This window comes from Neoarius graeffei, chromosome 25 (genome assembly GCF_027579695.1).
Source record: "Neoarius graeffei isolate fNeoGra1 chromosome 25, fNeoGra1.pri, whole genome shotgun sequence".
In the NCBI taxonomy this organism is placed as follows: Eukaryota; Metazoa; Chordata; class Actinopteri; order Siluriformes; family Ariidae; genus Neoarius; species Neoarius graeffei.
Window position 1 is genome coordinate 10,466,419 of NC_083593.1, and position 16,512 is coordinate 10,482,930.

At 41.2% G+C, this 16,512-nt stretch overlaps 1 protein-coding gene across 1 annotated transcript in view; it reads right to left on the bottom strand.

Annotated features, from left to right (window-relative positions):
* Positions 1-6,704: 6,704 nt before the first annotated feature.
* Positions 6,705-16,512, bottom strand: part of pdxp (pyridoxal (pyridoxine, vitamin B6) phosphatase) — a 29,264-nt gene continuing 19,456 nt past the window's right edge. Inside the window, exon 2 of the mRNA XM_060909453.1 lies at positions 6,705-7,163. Within this exon, the coding sequence (XP_060765436.1) occupies positions 6,838-7,163 (326 nt within the window). The 3' untranslated portion in view covers positions 6,705-6,837. The remainder of the gene's footprint in view (positions 7,164-16,512) is intronic.

The window sequence follows — 16,512 nt, forward strand, 5'->3', positions numbered from 1 at the left end:
ACGGTGACGAAGCGACTGGCCGCCATTTTATCGAGTCGCTTGAGATGATTATCGAGAAATAGTCCGAATCTCTCGCCCAATCAGCGTGCACGATTGCCTAGAAATCACCTGTGTATTTATACTAAACTACATTATGTAAGAAATAAAACACTATCGGATGGCGCGACGACCATCCAGAACCTGATTATTTTCCAACGTGCTGAATTGTTTTATTCATTTACTACAGCAATGTGCAAATCAGACGATTTTTAATGGAGTAGCGAGCACTTATGCGGTTATAGAAGCAAAGGAGTTTCTTTTTTGTCATGACTTGCACTAGAGCAGCTGTAAACAGTCGTTCTGTCACCGGTTGTTTCCAATGTCAAAGTTGCAGCTCTGTTACACGTTACAAAGCACGGACACTTGAGACTCCTGACAAAAAAAATAAAAATGCTAAAATCAATCATCTCCTTATAGAAAACTTCATTTCAACAATACGGTTTTAAATCGATTATAGGGCATAAATCGCTGGCTAAGTTGCGATGAAAACAACAACAACAACAACGGCACATTAGTTGCAACCTGACAGCCGGAACTACTTTCCGAGAAAATGACTTGACACTTTCTGACCAATCAGAAAGGAGCCTCAGCCAGAGGCGGATAATTGTTTTGGTAGAAATACACAGGTGATTATTTGAAGTATTAAAAAAATTTTTTTTAGAACTTCAAAAGCGGCATGGAAATGTAATAACGGTGCGGCGCAGACTTGTCGCTTATCTACGCCGACTCGCATAAAATACTTAGCTTTGAAATCGATAAAATAAAATCACAATTCCACCTTACTTTTGAATAGTTTTAGACCAAACTTCGTCATCTTCAATGACGCTGTGGTATAAATTAATTCTCTCTAGCTATGTGTCCTCCACGCGTTAGACTTCCTGTAGATTTTACTATTCATTCAGTTAAATAAACCTGAAAAAAAAAAAAAAAAAAAGCGCGTCTGTTGCTGGGTAGGAGGTTTCACAGGAAAATTCAAGTTATAATGTACACAATTATTAACAAATATCTATATATCGAGTTCTCTTTGGGCGTGTACGACATGCCTTTTCTTCATCGCCCCACATCGTTAACGGGATTACTTTTGCCATGCTTTCTAATAATTACAGCAGGAATGATGTGGTTTTGCATGACCACCTGCAGAATGTCCTTCAAACACTGAAAGGAAATTAAAACTTTCCCCACATACCCAGATGGAGCCGATCAGCCTGATTGTCTTAAAAAAATAAATTAAAATCTACTAAACGAGCAGCAGAATCACTACTTCTCTAATAAAAGTTTAGCTCATTTATATACGTTTCATTTTGTTTAATGTGGATTTATTCTGACGACTCGGACACTATGCTCAGTACAAGGAAGTTGCACGACGCTGAGTAAGTAATGATGGGTGAAAATATACAGCAGGAAAAGTCAGATGAGGTAGTTGGTTTCCTGCGAACATGAAAAACTAATGAAAGTGCGGAGAAATTTACTCTTAACATATTGCAATATGCAGAAACACTCATCCTGACAGAGTCGCTCGTGTGTTTGTTTTGGCTGATTATCGCACTGCAACATTCAAGACTCCATAACATGCGTTATAATTAAAGGAGAACTGAAATCACTTTTAAACTTGCTTTATTTCTTAATTAACTTGTTATTCTATTACGTTTTTGGTTTTAGTAACCTTATATTGTGACTCGTATTGGCAATTAAATATTATACTTTTTGGCCTATTCGGTTTTTAGCCGTGTTGAATTTAGTTCGTTTGGTCCACGGCAGGCGTCGCTTATCCGCGCGATCTTCACGAGACTTCGAAACGTGAAGTGTCAGCGCCGCCATTTTGAAAACTGTTTTTCAAACGAAGTATTGCACAAAAACGAGTTTAAATGACGATTACTGCCTACTTTTTTCAAAAACTTTCCTGATTGCTATCAAAACAAACAAAACTTCCGGCTTGATTACGTCAGTATTCGAAAGAGGGCGCGCGCGTTTTTTGACAACGTTGGCAGATGTTGGTCGCTTTGATTTCCGCTGTACGTTTTACTTCCGTCCTACGATGTCTTGCACAGGTCTTAGCGAATCTCATTTACGGCCATTGCTTTGACATACAGTGGCATGCAAAAGTTTGGGCACCCTTACTGAAAACGTCTGTTACTGTGAATAGTTAATAGCCTAGTAAACTAGACCCACCCGCCTAGCGGCCAAAAATATTTTTGCCTACGAGTGGGTCTAGCCTCGCACCATATCAACAAGACACCCCGGGCATCAAATCGTGCCCGCCAATCACAACACAAGGTTTTTGTTTGGATTCTTTGGGCGGGCTTTTGCAGGAGTGACGACAAAGCTGCGCGACGCTGGAGAAAGCACAACAGGAAAGATGGCTACGGCTAGTGAACAGCGCACGTTTGACTCCGCTTTGGAATCAGTTTTAGAAGAATTAGACTTGGAGTTTTCGTTGAAACATGAGCAGGAAGAGGCTCTCCGCTCATTCCTTTTCAAGAAGGACGTTTTCGCTGTTTTGCCGACCGGCTATGGCAAAAGTCTGATCTACCAGCTGGCTCCGCTGGTAGCCAAAAGGATGGGGCTAGTTTGTGCAGTACGAAGAATTAATAAACAGCTTTGAAACATTACTTTTTGATTGTTTCTTATTTTCCCGTTATTTTAAATTTAAGGGAAATTATTTCACCAAACACCACTAAATAAAAACTCTCAAAAACAGTTTAAGCAAACCCTTGAAAAACACTTGAAAAAAAAAAAGTGTATGTGGTACAGACTCCAAACTTGTGGTCATTATCTCCAAACTTCTTAATATCTAGAACCTGTTTATTAATTAATACGCATTTTGAAAAATTATTTATTTCAAGGTCTCCCCCACTGCTTTCTGTCGCTCTGACTACGTCACAGTCACTGTTGCGCTGATTGGTCAGAGCGTTGGCCTATACGCACAGAGACAGTTTGAAAGACAGTGGGTTGTTCCTACCCACACCCTTCGGAAATGTCTACGAGTGAGGCCAGACTAAATATTCACATTTAGTCTGGCTTGCCAGGCTAAATAGTTAAGTGAGCAGAAGATGAACTGATCACCAAAAGGCATAAAGGTAAAGATGACATTTCTTTTCGGTGTTTTCTGCAAGATTTGTGTATTATTTTTGTTTTGTACAATTGGAGAGTGAAAAAAGAAAAGGAACACCATGCGAAAGTTTGGGCAGCCCAATACATTTGAGTTCTCAGGTAACTTTTACCAAAGTTCTAAACCTTAATTAGCTTATTGAGCTGTGGCTTGTTCAAATTCTTCATTAGGAAAGGTCAGATGATGCAGATTCCAAAGCTGTATAAATTCTCTGACTCCTCAAACTTGTCCCTAAAATCAACAGCCATGGGCTCCTCTAAGCAACTCCATCGCATTCTGAATAATAAAATAATTGATGCTCGCAAAGCAGGAGAAGGCTACAAGAATGTAGCAAAGTGTTTTCAGGTAGCTGTTTCCTCAGATCATAATGTTATTAAGAAATGGCAGTTAACAGAAACAGTGGAGATCAAGGTGAGGTCTGGAAGATGAAGAAAACTTTCTGAAAGAACTGCTCGTTGGATTGCTAGAAAGGCAAATAAAACCCCTGTTTGACTGCAAAAGACCTTCAGAAAGATTTAGCAGACCCTGGAGTGGTGGTGCACTGTTCTACTATGCAGCGACACCTGAACAAATATGACCTTCATGAGAGAGTCATCAGAAGAAAACCTTTCCTGCGTCCGAGCCACAAAATTCAGCGTCTGAAGTTTGCAAATGAACATCTAAATAAGCCTGATGCATTTTGGAAACAAGTCCTGTGGACTGATGAAATCAAAATAGAACTTTTTGGCCACAATGTGCAAAGGTATGTTTGGAGAAAAAAGGGTGCCAAATGCCAGGAAAAGAACACGTCTCCAACTCTGAAGCATGGGTGTGGATCGATCATGCTTTGGGGTTGTGTTGCAGCCAGTGGCACAGGGCACATTTCACTGGTCGAGGGAAGCATGGATTCGAATAAATCCCAGCAAATTCTGGAAGCAAACATCACACCATCTGTAAAAAAGTTGAAGTTAAAAAGAGGACGGGTCCTACAATAAGACGATGATCCAAAACACCTCAAAATCTACAATGGAATACCTCAAGAGGCCCAAGCTGAAGGTTTTGCCCGGGCTCTCACAGTCCCCTGACCTAAACACCATTGAAAATCTGTGGATAGATCTCGAAAGAGCAGCGCATGCAAAACAGCCTAAGAAACTTGTAGAACTGGAAGCCCTTTGCAAGGACGAATGTGTGAAAATCCCCCAGGTAAGAACTGAAAGATTATTAGCTGGCTACAAAAAAAAAAGTGTTTTCAAGCTCTGATACTTGCCAAAGGGGGTGTTACTACAGTAGGTACTAACCATGCAGGGTGCCCAAACTTTTGCTTCGGGCCCTTTTCCTTTTTTGTAATTTTGAAAATGTAAAAGATGAAAAAAAAATTGTTTTTGCTTAAAACATAAAGGGAATGAGTCATCTTTAACTTTATGCCTTTTGGAGATCATTTCATCTCCAACTTGCTTAACTGTTCACAGTAACAGCAATTTTGACTAAGGGTGCCCAAACTTTTGCATACCACTGTATATTACATAGCTATTTTGTCACTGCTATAGCAAGTTATGAGTGTTTGAAATATACTATCAAAAATGCATTCCTATATTTAATAAAATGAGATAAATAGAATTTTGATTTAAAAAAAAATTTGCTTTCAGTTCTCCTTTAAAAGTGTAAATCTAATAAAACTTCCTTATTCTCATTGCTCCAAACTCAAATAACAAACCTACCAACCTTCTACGTCTTCTCTTTTTCCTGCCCAGAAAGGAAATGAGCCAATCAGAATGCAAATCTGGAACGACGTAAAACTGTCAACGCTCATCCCCCAGAAGCCCCGCCCCCTTTCAACCATCTCATGTTTGGAAATCTGTTGGCTCGCTCTCGAGTCGTCTTGTTCCTGCTCGAGGCAGTTGGTCAATGTGAAATCAAATCTAATTAAATTACATTTTACCTTAATTATCATCTAGTAATAATTAATGAGGTGTTGTTCCTGAATGATTCGTTCATTTTGAACTAAGAACTTGCTAATGTTAGCTGATCAACCAGAACATTTATTTCCATAGCTAGCTGTGTGTAATGTTGCTACTGAATGGATTTTAATTCTTCTTTCCTTTGGAACGAGTTCAAGGCTGAAGTGATATTTTTATTGAAAGGCGCAGCACTCTCCCAGGAGTCATTTCAACTGAATAACTCCGAGGGCTACGGTCCAAAAGGTTGCTTAAGAGCTTATAAAAGTGAACTTGTGTATTATACTTTACGAAGTGAAGCAAACTACGTTGCTCTTAGTGTTTGAGAACTGAATACAGTGGCTACAGCGCCATACTAGTTCAAAGGAATGAAATCCATCCATCCATTATCCGTAACCGCTTATCCTGTGCAGGGTCGCGGGCAAGTTGGAGCCTATCCCAGCTGACTATGGGCGAGAGGCGGGGTACACTCTGGACAAGTCGCTAGATCATCGCAGGGCCGACACATGGAGACAAACAACCATTCACACTCACATTCACACCTACGGTCAATTTAGAGCTGCCAGTTAGCCTAACCTGCATGTCTTTGGACTGTCGGGGAAACCAGAGCACCCGGAGGAAACCCACGCAGGCACCATGCGAGCTCCATAGAGAGAGGCCGCCGTCGGCCACTGGACTCGAACCCAGGACCTTCTTGGTATGAGGCAACAGCGCTAACCACTACACCACCGTGCCGCCCCGAACAAGAATCAAATTCAAGATTCGAGTCAGTAAAAAGATCCGAACTTCCAATCACCATTAGTGACTAAAAATGGTTTGTTGGAGAAGCCATGGCCTAATGGTTAGAGAAGCAGCTTTGGTACCAAAAGGTCGCTGGTTTGATTACCCTGGACCAGCAAGAATGACTGAAGTGCCCTTCAGCTAAGAGCAAGGCACCTAACCCCCAACCGTTCCTCAGGCTGCTCTGGGTATGTTGTACGTCACTCTGGATAAGAGTGTCTGCTAAAGGCTATTAATGTAATGTAATGTTTCTCAACTTTGATCAACACAGAACAGTTGGGGGGAGGAGTCAGTCATCCAAAAAGATTTCAGTTTCTACAAGGACGAGTGATTTGTAAAAGGACTCGGTTTATCGATGATCTGAAACCCAAACGCGTCGTTACAGGTTTTGATCTCGGTTTCGTCTCAATTTTCTCATTATTATTCTTCGAGGTTGGCATGTCTGAAATAACTTGACGCTTTTTATACTCGATTTGATCGAGTTCATTTTGTGAAGTTGTGTTTAAACCGTAATTGGTGTCAGATTGGAACTACCAGTCCAATCCTCATTTCTACAGAACCACTTCCTTTACATCAATATCCGAAAAATTTAAACGAGCTATAATGGTGATAAGGTGGACAGGTGGAAAAATCAGGCCCGGACTGAGCTTCTCTTACTCGTTGATGACATTTTCCTTGCAAAATAAAGAAGCAAACTCCGTACATGAAACACGATCGACAGCATCTGGGGTAAGGGGAAAAAGCTACTCCTTTCAAAATGTGCTCATTATTCATTCGGGTGCTTTAAAAACATGGTACCGGTACATCCATGTCATCTGATGATAAACTGAGAACTCCAACTATGATGACACGTACGTTTAATTGTACACCATGAACAACAGCATCGGACATACAGTAAAGACTGTTTTGGGTACCAGACAAAAGCTGTGCGCTCTGGGGTTTATTAGAGTTCATAACCGCCTTGTTCTTTCTTTCCTACTCCTCCAAAGCCTCCAAGAAATCCGCGATGCTCTCTACCACATAATCGGGCACAAAGTCCTTCTTCTCTGGATCCTCGCTGTCCTTGTATACCTGTGCTTGCTCGAAGGTCGAGACGCCCGTTAGCGTGAGCACTGTAGAAAGGCCACACTTAATGCCAAAGACAATATCAGTCTCTAAGCGGTCGCCCACCATCAGAGAGCTCGCTGGGTCTAAATCGAACTGGCTGGCGATGCACTCGAACATGAAACGACTCGGTTTGCCGATCACCATGGCCTTCCTGCTGCTGGCTGTTTCCAAAGCTGCAGTGAGACTTCCAGAACCTGTAGATGCAGAAACAGAGAGTCAGTATTTCATTAATGTGCCTGCACCACAGGAGTACATTTGTTAAAAAAAAAAAAAGCCCTTTTGTCGTCATTGTTGGCCGTCCTACACGCCGTCCACAAAAGAGCCGGGATTCATCACGCCAGAGCACTCAACAAGTCAACAATGCAACACCGTAATGACTGTTCTAGTGCATATGGATGCAACATAATGCACGGTAGGCGTTATTCAATACACACTGCACAAGAGAATAAATACTTCGTTTACAAATGTGAATTATAAGCCTTTGACTAAATTCATGGCGATTTCTTTTCTCTTTCATTCAGGAACTATCCGTAAACTACGGCTTTCGGTTTGGTTCAGCTCAATCGTCAACTCCAAAGATAAACACCACAAGATTTGTACGCTAATGACAAATCAACACAGCACGTAGAATACTAGAAAGGTATAGGTTCAAGTCTTGATTATAAGTCTTGATTGCCCTCTGTCCATGAAGGAAACCTTAAAGCTTTACCTGGGACTGTTACGAACTCACACTGGAGACTCCTTCCAAAAAATAAACCCTACACACACCGCGTTTTCTCTTTCTGAACAAACGGACATGGAGGTGGAGTGAAGTAGCACTGGGGGTGTGTCTAAAACCCAAAGCCCATGTAAACACAAACAAGCAGGCCATCACAACAGGTTGGTTTTCTGAACCATATAGAGGGATTTCACTGACGTCACCCGAAACCGGAAGTAAACAGACCCTGCGCCATTTTGGAAGACCAACAAACTCATGATTAGGGGGAAATAACGGCAGCGGTATGTGAACCCACGAGAATAAAGTGGAGTGGCAAACGACTTAAACAAACAAATCTGAGCTGTTTTATTTATGATTTATTGGCCCAACAGTAGACTTGAAAGAAACCTGTGAGAGACTTGGCAAAAAACTGTGGATATAATGGATAAGTCTGTGCATGATCTGCGGACACTTTGAGGTAAGCAAACGCAAGAAATTCAGATTTAAAACATGCTAAATTGGCCCCAAGTTGATAACTGTATGAGCAGCAAGCCTCCCGGACTTCTACAATTTAATAATAATAATAATAATAATAATAATAATAATAATAGGATGGTTTGGGGCTTGCTCTCCCTCCTATTATATAAATAAAGCATAGTTGTTGTGTAGGCATATATCATAAATACATATGTATAATTTGGATAAATTAACCTAAATTATGGATACCTTAATAGTAACAAAAAGTATTAATTTTTCAACTGAAAAGATATATTATTAAACAATAAATATCAACAAGATTACCTTGGCCATAACTATGTGTAGGTTATTCTTAATAACAGCTGTAATATCACGAACCAAGCCTCTAACAACATAATTGTAAGCCTGTAGCCCTTTGTAGGCTTTCAAGTCATCAGCAGTGTAGGCACTGGGTGTAAACAACAAATAGTTTACAATGTCTGGGTAGCAAACAGATGGCAGAATTGGTGTCCGGTCCTCCTTATGTTTCCATTCTCCCTTGCCGCGAGTCTTATCATATGGGTCAAACCCATCAATCACAGCCAGTTTCTCCACATACCGTGCCCTTTCTGCAGCTGGTAATGTACTCACATAACCAGAATTATCAGCCATCGTGTCACTTTACTCTCGCCCATACTTTGTTTTATATTGTGAGTGCATGTACTTGGTCTTCCAATATGGCGCCTAACAAAATCTCGCGGCGCGGTGACGTCATGCGGTAGCCCTCTATATTATACTTTTGCAGAGACCATCGGTGCGTCTAACAAGATATCAAGGGCCATTCTAAACTGATCAAACTCTCATTTCCTGTCTTCTAAGATGCCTTCAAACTGCCTTCGTTTGAAGGCAACACTGATGCATCCTGACGCTGCGTATTACCCAGAAATCTATGCGACAGCTCCATCAATCAACAGGAAAAATAAAAAAAGATGGCGGAAGGAACTTCACAAAAAAGTGATTTTGTATATGTTACAGGTCAGAACTGTAGGTCAGGTGGAATTTTTCAACCTTTTTGAATGCCGGTTAAATATGAAAAAAAGAGAAGTAAAAAAAGAAATAAATTGCTAATTGGAAAGACAGGAATAGGTAGACAGATAGACGAGGAAATACTGGGTGGGTGTGGACAGAAAGGAAGTAGATGAAAGAAGGCGAGACAAAAAAAAAAAAAAGTGATGGAAAATCCCTTTTAAGAATCCTAGATAAAATTTTGGATTATCTAAGTTGGAAATTATGAACTAGGTTAAAAATTTTAACCCAGGTTTAAAAAAAAAAAAAAAAAAAAAAAAAAAAAACACCACACCTAGGTTGATTTTTTTTTTTTTTACCTGTAACAAATACAAAGAAGAGTCATCAGGAGATGACATATCCCCCCGAACCCCCACAGGAAACGCCACTCCAAATTTTCCTAAGTTGAATTGGTTGCCATGGAAATACAGAAAAAATAAAAATCAAATAAAAATATCAAAAGGCACAACCCCTCTAGTTACTTAACATAACGGTCAGGTTTCATGGGAAGAAAAAAAAAATCCTAATAGTTTGAGTTATGCTCAGGAAACTAAAATGTTTACAGATAGACGGATGGACAGTCGGACACTACATCCACCCTGCATTATATGCCGGGGGATAATATGACATTTGGGGCATTTGTTTAACTTAGATTTTTGAAAAAAGTATAATGTTTCTATATTTTATAATCCTGCGAAATTTGTTTATATGATTTTGAAGTTATCCAACTAGCCAACTCTTATGTTTAGTTATGCAGCGTGATGATGTCACACATTATGGTAAATGCCATCCTCAAAGGTAATTTAAAATGAACATCCTTAGAAGATGCTTTCCGTCAAAAGTCCTGTCTTATGAGACACTTGTTGAATGCGACAGTGGGGCAACAAGGCACCAAACCCGTGTTTAGAACGCAGCCCATGATTTGAACAATTTTTTTAATCATGATCTACATACGCTGCAACCCCGCTATAATGAAACCTTATACTATGAATGTTTGCATATAACGAACTAAGTGCATGTCCCCTGACTTTAGTGACAGTGACAACGAGTCATCTCATCTCATTATCTCTAGCCACTTTATCCTGTCCTACAGGGTCGCAGGCAAGCTGGAGCCTATCCCAGCTGACTACGGGCGAAAGGCGGGGTACACCCTGGACAAGTCGCCAGGTCATCACAGGGCTGACACATAGACACAGACAACCATTCACACTCACATTCACACCTACGGTCAATTTAGAGTCACCAGTTAACCTAACCTGCATGTCTTTGGACTGTGGGGGAAACCGGAGCACCCGGAGGAAACCCACGCGGACACGGGGAGAACATGCAAACTCCGCACAGAAAGGCCCTCGCCGGCCACGGGGCTCGAACCCGGACCTTCTTGCTGTGAGGCGACAGCGCTAACCACTACACCACCGTGCCGCCGATCTAAAAATCAGTAATCAAAAATCAGAGTCGAGAAACAGGTAATGGTCAAACGGGGCACAGAAAGGATATCAAAGGCAGAGACAAAGGGCAAAATAGTCAGAAACCAGATCAACACAGTGTGACAAAAGGCTTGGTAACATGAAACAAGGTACAGCGTCAAGTCAAGTTTATTTGTATAGCGCTTTTAACAATAAACACTGTTGCAAAGCAGCTTTACAGAATTTGAACGACTTAAAACATGAGCTAATTTTATCCCTAATCTATCCCCAATGAGCACGCCTGTGACGACGGTGGCAAGGAAAAACTCCCTCAAGGCCTCTGCATGCTCTTGCGACAAGGCTTTCGCAGATAGCTTTTCGCAGACAGTTGTAATTTATCGTTGAGCGGGGAGTAATAGGCGTGCGCGATGTTATTCACCACCACAACGCAAGGGGGCGCGAAATCGCTAGGAGTAGTTGGTGGGTGTGGTTAGTGGAGTGTTTATCCTCCGGTTACTTATAGTGACTAGAACTGGAGTCGTATAGATGTACGTACTTCCTCACTTGCTCGATCAACCGCTCTTCGTGCTGCTCCATCTTCACTCGTGTTTTTAAAAAATGGCGGTCGTGAAAACAAAACAAACCGGGAAAGTAGGGAAGCGGAAGTGCGTGTATAGCGGATGTAGAGTGGACCAATCAGAGCCCTCTTGTCTGCGACGCTGTCTGCGAGGCTTCTGCGGTGGTCACAATTTTTGGGAGGTGTGCGCAGAGCGTCTGCGAAGGTGGGGGGGGGCTACGCAGACGCTATCTGCGACACCGTCTCCGAGGACTGCGTTGTCAGCATAAATTGGCCTTCAGACGACATGAGGGAGGAACCAGACCCAGAAGGGAACCCATCCTCATTTGGGCAGCGTGTATACTTCGCAAAGTCTGTACTAAGAGTCTTTATATGCATGCGCTGGGATTGTGCTCTAATCCGGAACAGGTGCATGGTAATTAGTCCTAATGGTGCTGCATGCGTGTACGCGAGTTGCAGTTCGAGGTGTGGCACTGTGTAGAAACACACAAAGACAAACTTCGTATCCTGTACCGCCTAAAGTGTGGCGAGAAAGCAACAGATTTGTCTAAAGAATATGGTATCCCGAAAAATTCAATTTCAACTTTTAAAGCAAATGAGAAAGAGCTCAGAGCAGACCTGGAATTTCATCATTTTAGGGGCGAGGCCACTTGGCCTTTTGTGCTGTCAATTTTTTGAGGGCACGAAGGCCAAAAGCCAGGGCACCAAGGCCATAAAATAAAACAATGATTTTAAGTTCACGTCTATAATGAATTTAATTTAAGGACTAATGACTCTGAGGAAGATTGGAGTCTCAGTCGAAACTATCAAGCAGGTAAAGAAACATCTCCTACACTATCATGTCTGAAGATAAGAAAATATTGAACACATCTAAACTTATCAATCCATCACTCACTTCAAAAACTGTAAAACTTAAACCTATATCCTCCCGTAATTTTTGTTCAATTGACACCGAATGTGCAAGAGCGTCTTCAGACTGTACTACTACGCAGATTTTTGATTAATCAAAATTTATCCTGGAGTACATCAAAATGCTTGACTGTAAATAGAACATATACTAGCATGCAGGCTAATGATTAACCCATAAGAGCCCAGACTGATTTCTCAATCAAGGAAAATTGAGGAAATAAAATGAACTAAAAATAGACGACAAAGAAAACATTTCTGACCTTTTATTTTTTAAAATAGCACTTTCATGTCTCAAGATCTGAAATGTTAAATTACAAATTTGCAGAACACTGCAACACTATTACACTGTTGTTAACCCGAAAGTTCAAAAGAAACATACAATACTAACTGCATAGATTAAAAAAAAGTGGCTATGAACAGACAACAGCACATCACGTATCATATTACGGCAGGAACAAGCAGTAGTAACATCCATGACCTTACGCTTAAGTTTTTCCTTTGTCGAGCTTTAACAGCAAGCTAATTAGCATGTTAGCGGCTACAGTCGGTACTCGGCACGTTAAAAGTGGGTCAACGTTGTGACGACATAACGTTACTGTACAAGCAATGCTTATTTAACGGTAACAAACTTAAGCCCTATATATTGAAATTCCTCTCTCATTCGTTCGTTAATTTATCACACAGTCTTACCTCAGTCAACAACTTCCCTCCTTCTGTGAAAATTCAACGTCTCAGACGCGGACACAAGTGGGCGGGGGACGCATTTGATTAAGTATCCTGGTTGGCTGGTGATAGATTGGTGTCATTATAGCACGTCGGAGCGGTTCATGCCAGGCTCGAGTCCGATCCACCACTGATGAGTTGCCCAATAAGAATCCAGAAATGTCAACAAAAGACGTATTTTTTTCTCAGTAGATGCAGGTGATGTTAAAGCCTATTGGCAGTCACAAGGCAGACTACAAAACCGCAGGACATCAAGGCCACTGTGGCCTTACGGCAAATATTTTTTTCCAAGGGCACAAGGCCAAATTGAGAGGGCACGAGGGCCGTGGCCCTCATGAAATTCCTGCCCTGGCTCAAAGACTTCGTCCATAACTGCAATCAAGATGATGGGCTGAAAAGAAAGATGTGGCAAGCAAACGATGGCAAGTGTGATTTATTTCCTTTACTTCGCAAATATGTAAGTGAATTAAGTGTAAAGATAAATTTAACACAGTTGGTCTTATTTTACATACAAATGAGTGTTTGGTGCCACAAGTGGGTCCATTTCAGTATGAACTTCTCGGTATAACGACGTCCCCCAAGGAGTTCGTTGGATTTTTGTTCTAATGAGAAATTAAAAAAAAAAAAAAGGACTATTTGCATCTTTAACAGCGCTCATGTGAAATGTCATGAAATTGGTTCACTCAGAATCATTCAGTGCTACAGTGGAAACAAGGCCATCATGTGAACAGTGGAGACTGGGACGGTTGGTTCAAAGTGCGTCTTTTTTTTCCATACAAATTGCTTGCTTAAATTAACAGACTTGGATTAAGTTCAGAGCATTACAATTAACTGCATTTAGTTTCATGGTCACATTTTGGTGCTGTTGGTATTTACATTAGCGAACTGCCATAAAGTTTGATTCAGTGCACGTACCCAAGGCCCACCTGACTTAATCTGGCTTTTTTTGTACTCTTCGCTGGCCTCAAGCTGTAGAATCTTGAAACGTTGTAATCTGTGGTTATTTGTACTTCTGACAGGAAAACCAACTTTTGGAAACCCTTTAAAGAAAGTATTTAAGAATTGCTTATAGCAATATACAAGATATATTTAAAAAGTGTTGACTGCAAAGTTGGATTCTGGGCAAAATGTTCTATTTCTATAGCTGTTGGAGTTTCCAGATGTTTCGCTGCTGCACACACCATGCATCTCATGTGTAAACATTTTGCCGAGATAAAACGTGTCACGCATTTTATGATTCTGGAGATTGCCGAAGCAAGTGAGCAACAATATCATATCATGTGACCACCGTAGGGCGTGTTTGACCTACTTGTAACCAAAACAAGTTGGTGTGGGCAAACATGGCAGACTCGGCTCTCCTGCCAGCGGAAAAGAAAAGGAAAGCCTGCCTAGTGAGTGCAACTGCAAGACAGCACAAGGTTAGATGACGTAGCATTTTTCTGGACAGATAACTAAACCATTCTAGCTAGCGCTTAGCTATCTTAGCCTTAGAACGCATGGTCTCGACTCCACAGTAGCGAGCATGGAGTTATACACCTAATGTTTTGATCTTGCAGAGAAAGAAACGAAAACACAAAAGCAGTAACAGAGGAAAAAAAAAAATATATATATATATATATATATATATATATATATATATATATATATATATATATATATATATTACACACACACACACACACACACACACACACACACACACACACACAGTGAGAGTAAAAAGTATTTGATCCCTTGCTGATTTTGTTGGTTTGCCCACTAATGAAGACATGATCATTCTATACTTTTAATGGTAAATGTATTCTAACATGGAGAGGCAGAATATCAAAAAGAAAATCCAGAAAATAACTTTAAAATTATATATATTAATTGATTTGTATTTCATTGAGGGAAATAAGTATTTGATCCCCGAGTATGCATTAGGAGTTCTGGCTTTCACAGACCAGTTAGACACTCCCAATCAACTTGTTACCTGAATTGAAGACGCCTGTTCTAACTAATCACCTGTATGAAAGACACCTGTTCACAGAATCAGACAATCAGACAGATTCCAAACTCTCCAACATGGGTAAGACCAAAGAACTCTCTCAGGACCTCAGAGACAGGATTGTTGACCTGCACAAATCTGGAATGGGCTACAAAAACATTAGCAAGATGCTGGGTATTAAAGTAACAACCACTGGTGCAATTGTGAGAAAATTTAAGAAGTATAACATGACCATCAGTAGACCTCGGTCTGGTGCTCCACAGAAGATTTCACCTTGTGGGGTGACAGTGATCATGAGAACTGTGAGAAATCGGCCTGCAACCACACAGCGGGAGTTAGTGAATGACCTCAAGGCAGCTGGGACCACAGTCACCAGGAAAACAATTGGCAACACTTTGCGCCGCAATGGATTAAAATCCTGCAGTGCCCGATAGGTACCCCTGCTTAAGAAGGCACATGTGGAGGCCCGCCTAAAGTATGCCAATGATCACCTCAAAGATGTACAAAGTGATTGGGAGAAGGTTCTGTGGTCAGACGAGACCAAAATTGAACTATTTGGCCTAAACTCTACTCGTCATGTGTGGAGGAAGAAAAATGCTGTCTATGACCCCAGGAACACTGTGCCCACCGTCAAGCATGGAGGTGGAAGCATTATGTTTTGGGGGTGTTTCTCTGCCAAGGGCACAGGGCTACTTCACCGCATCAGTGGGAAGATGGATGGAGCCATGTACCGTGCAGTCCTGAGGGACAACCTCCTCCCCTCTGCCAGGAAGTTGAAAATGGGCCGTGGTTGGGTCTTCCAACATGACAACGACCCGAAGCATACAGCAAAGGCAACAAAGGAGTGGCTCAAGAAGAACCACATTAAGGTCATGGAGTGGCCCAGCCAGTCTCCGGACCTCAATCCAATTGAAAATCTATGGAGGGAGCTGAAGGTCCGAGTTGCCAAGCGACAGCCCACCAACCTTAATGATTTAGAGAGGATCTGCAAAGAAGAGTGGGCCAAAATTCCCCCGATATGTGTGCTAACCTTGTGGTTAACTACAACAAACGTCTGTCTGCTGTGCTTGCAAACAAAGGCTTTGCCACCAAGTATTAAGTGCTTTTGGCTAGAGGGATCAAATACTTATTTCCCTCAATGAAATACAAATCAATTAAAATATATTCTTTAAAGTTATTTTCTGGATTTTCGTTTTGATATTCTGTCTCTCCATGTTAGAATACATTTACCATTAAAAGTATAGAATGATCATGTCTTTATTAGTGGGCAAACCAACAAAATCAGCAAGGGATCAAATACTTTTTACTCTCACTGCATTTTATATATATATATATATATATATATATATATATATATATATATATATATATATATATATATATATATTTTTTCGTCTTTTGTTTCACGGATCTATTCGCAAATGTTAACCACAAATTACATCCCTGCGACTCAAAACTCTCTGAGGTCGATGCAGAGTCATGATGTTTTCCACACGTCATCATCTAAGGCCCTGTCCACACGGCAACGGATTCAGGTGACTCCGATACAATTGCTTATCGTTTAGGCCTGGCGTCCACACGGCACCGGCGTTTTGGGTGCCCAAAACGCAATCTTTTTGAGAACGGGTTCCAGAGTGGAAAGATCTGGCAACGTTGCCATTGTGAAGTCGTCTGGATGAGTAGAACGGATTTGTTTACGATGACGTCACAACCACATGACTGT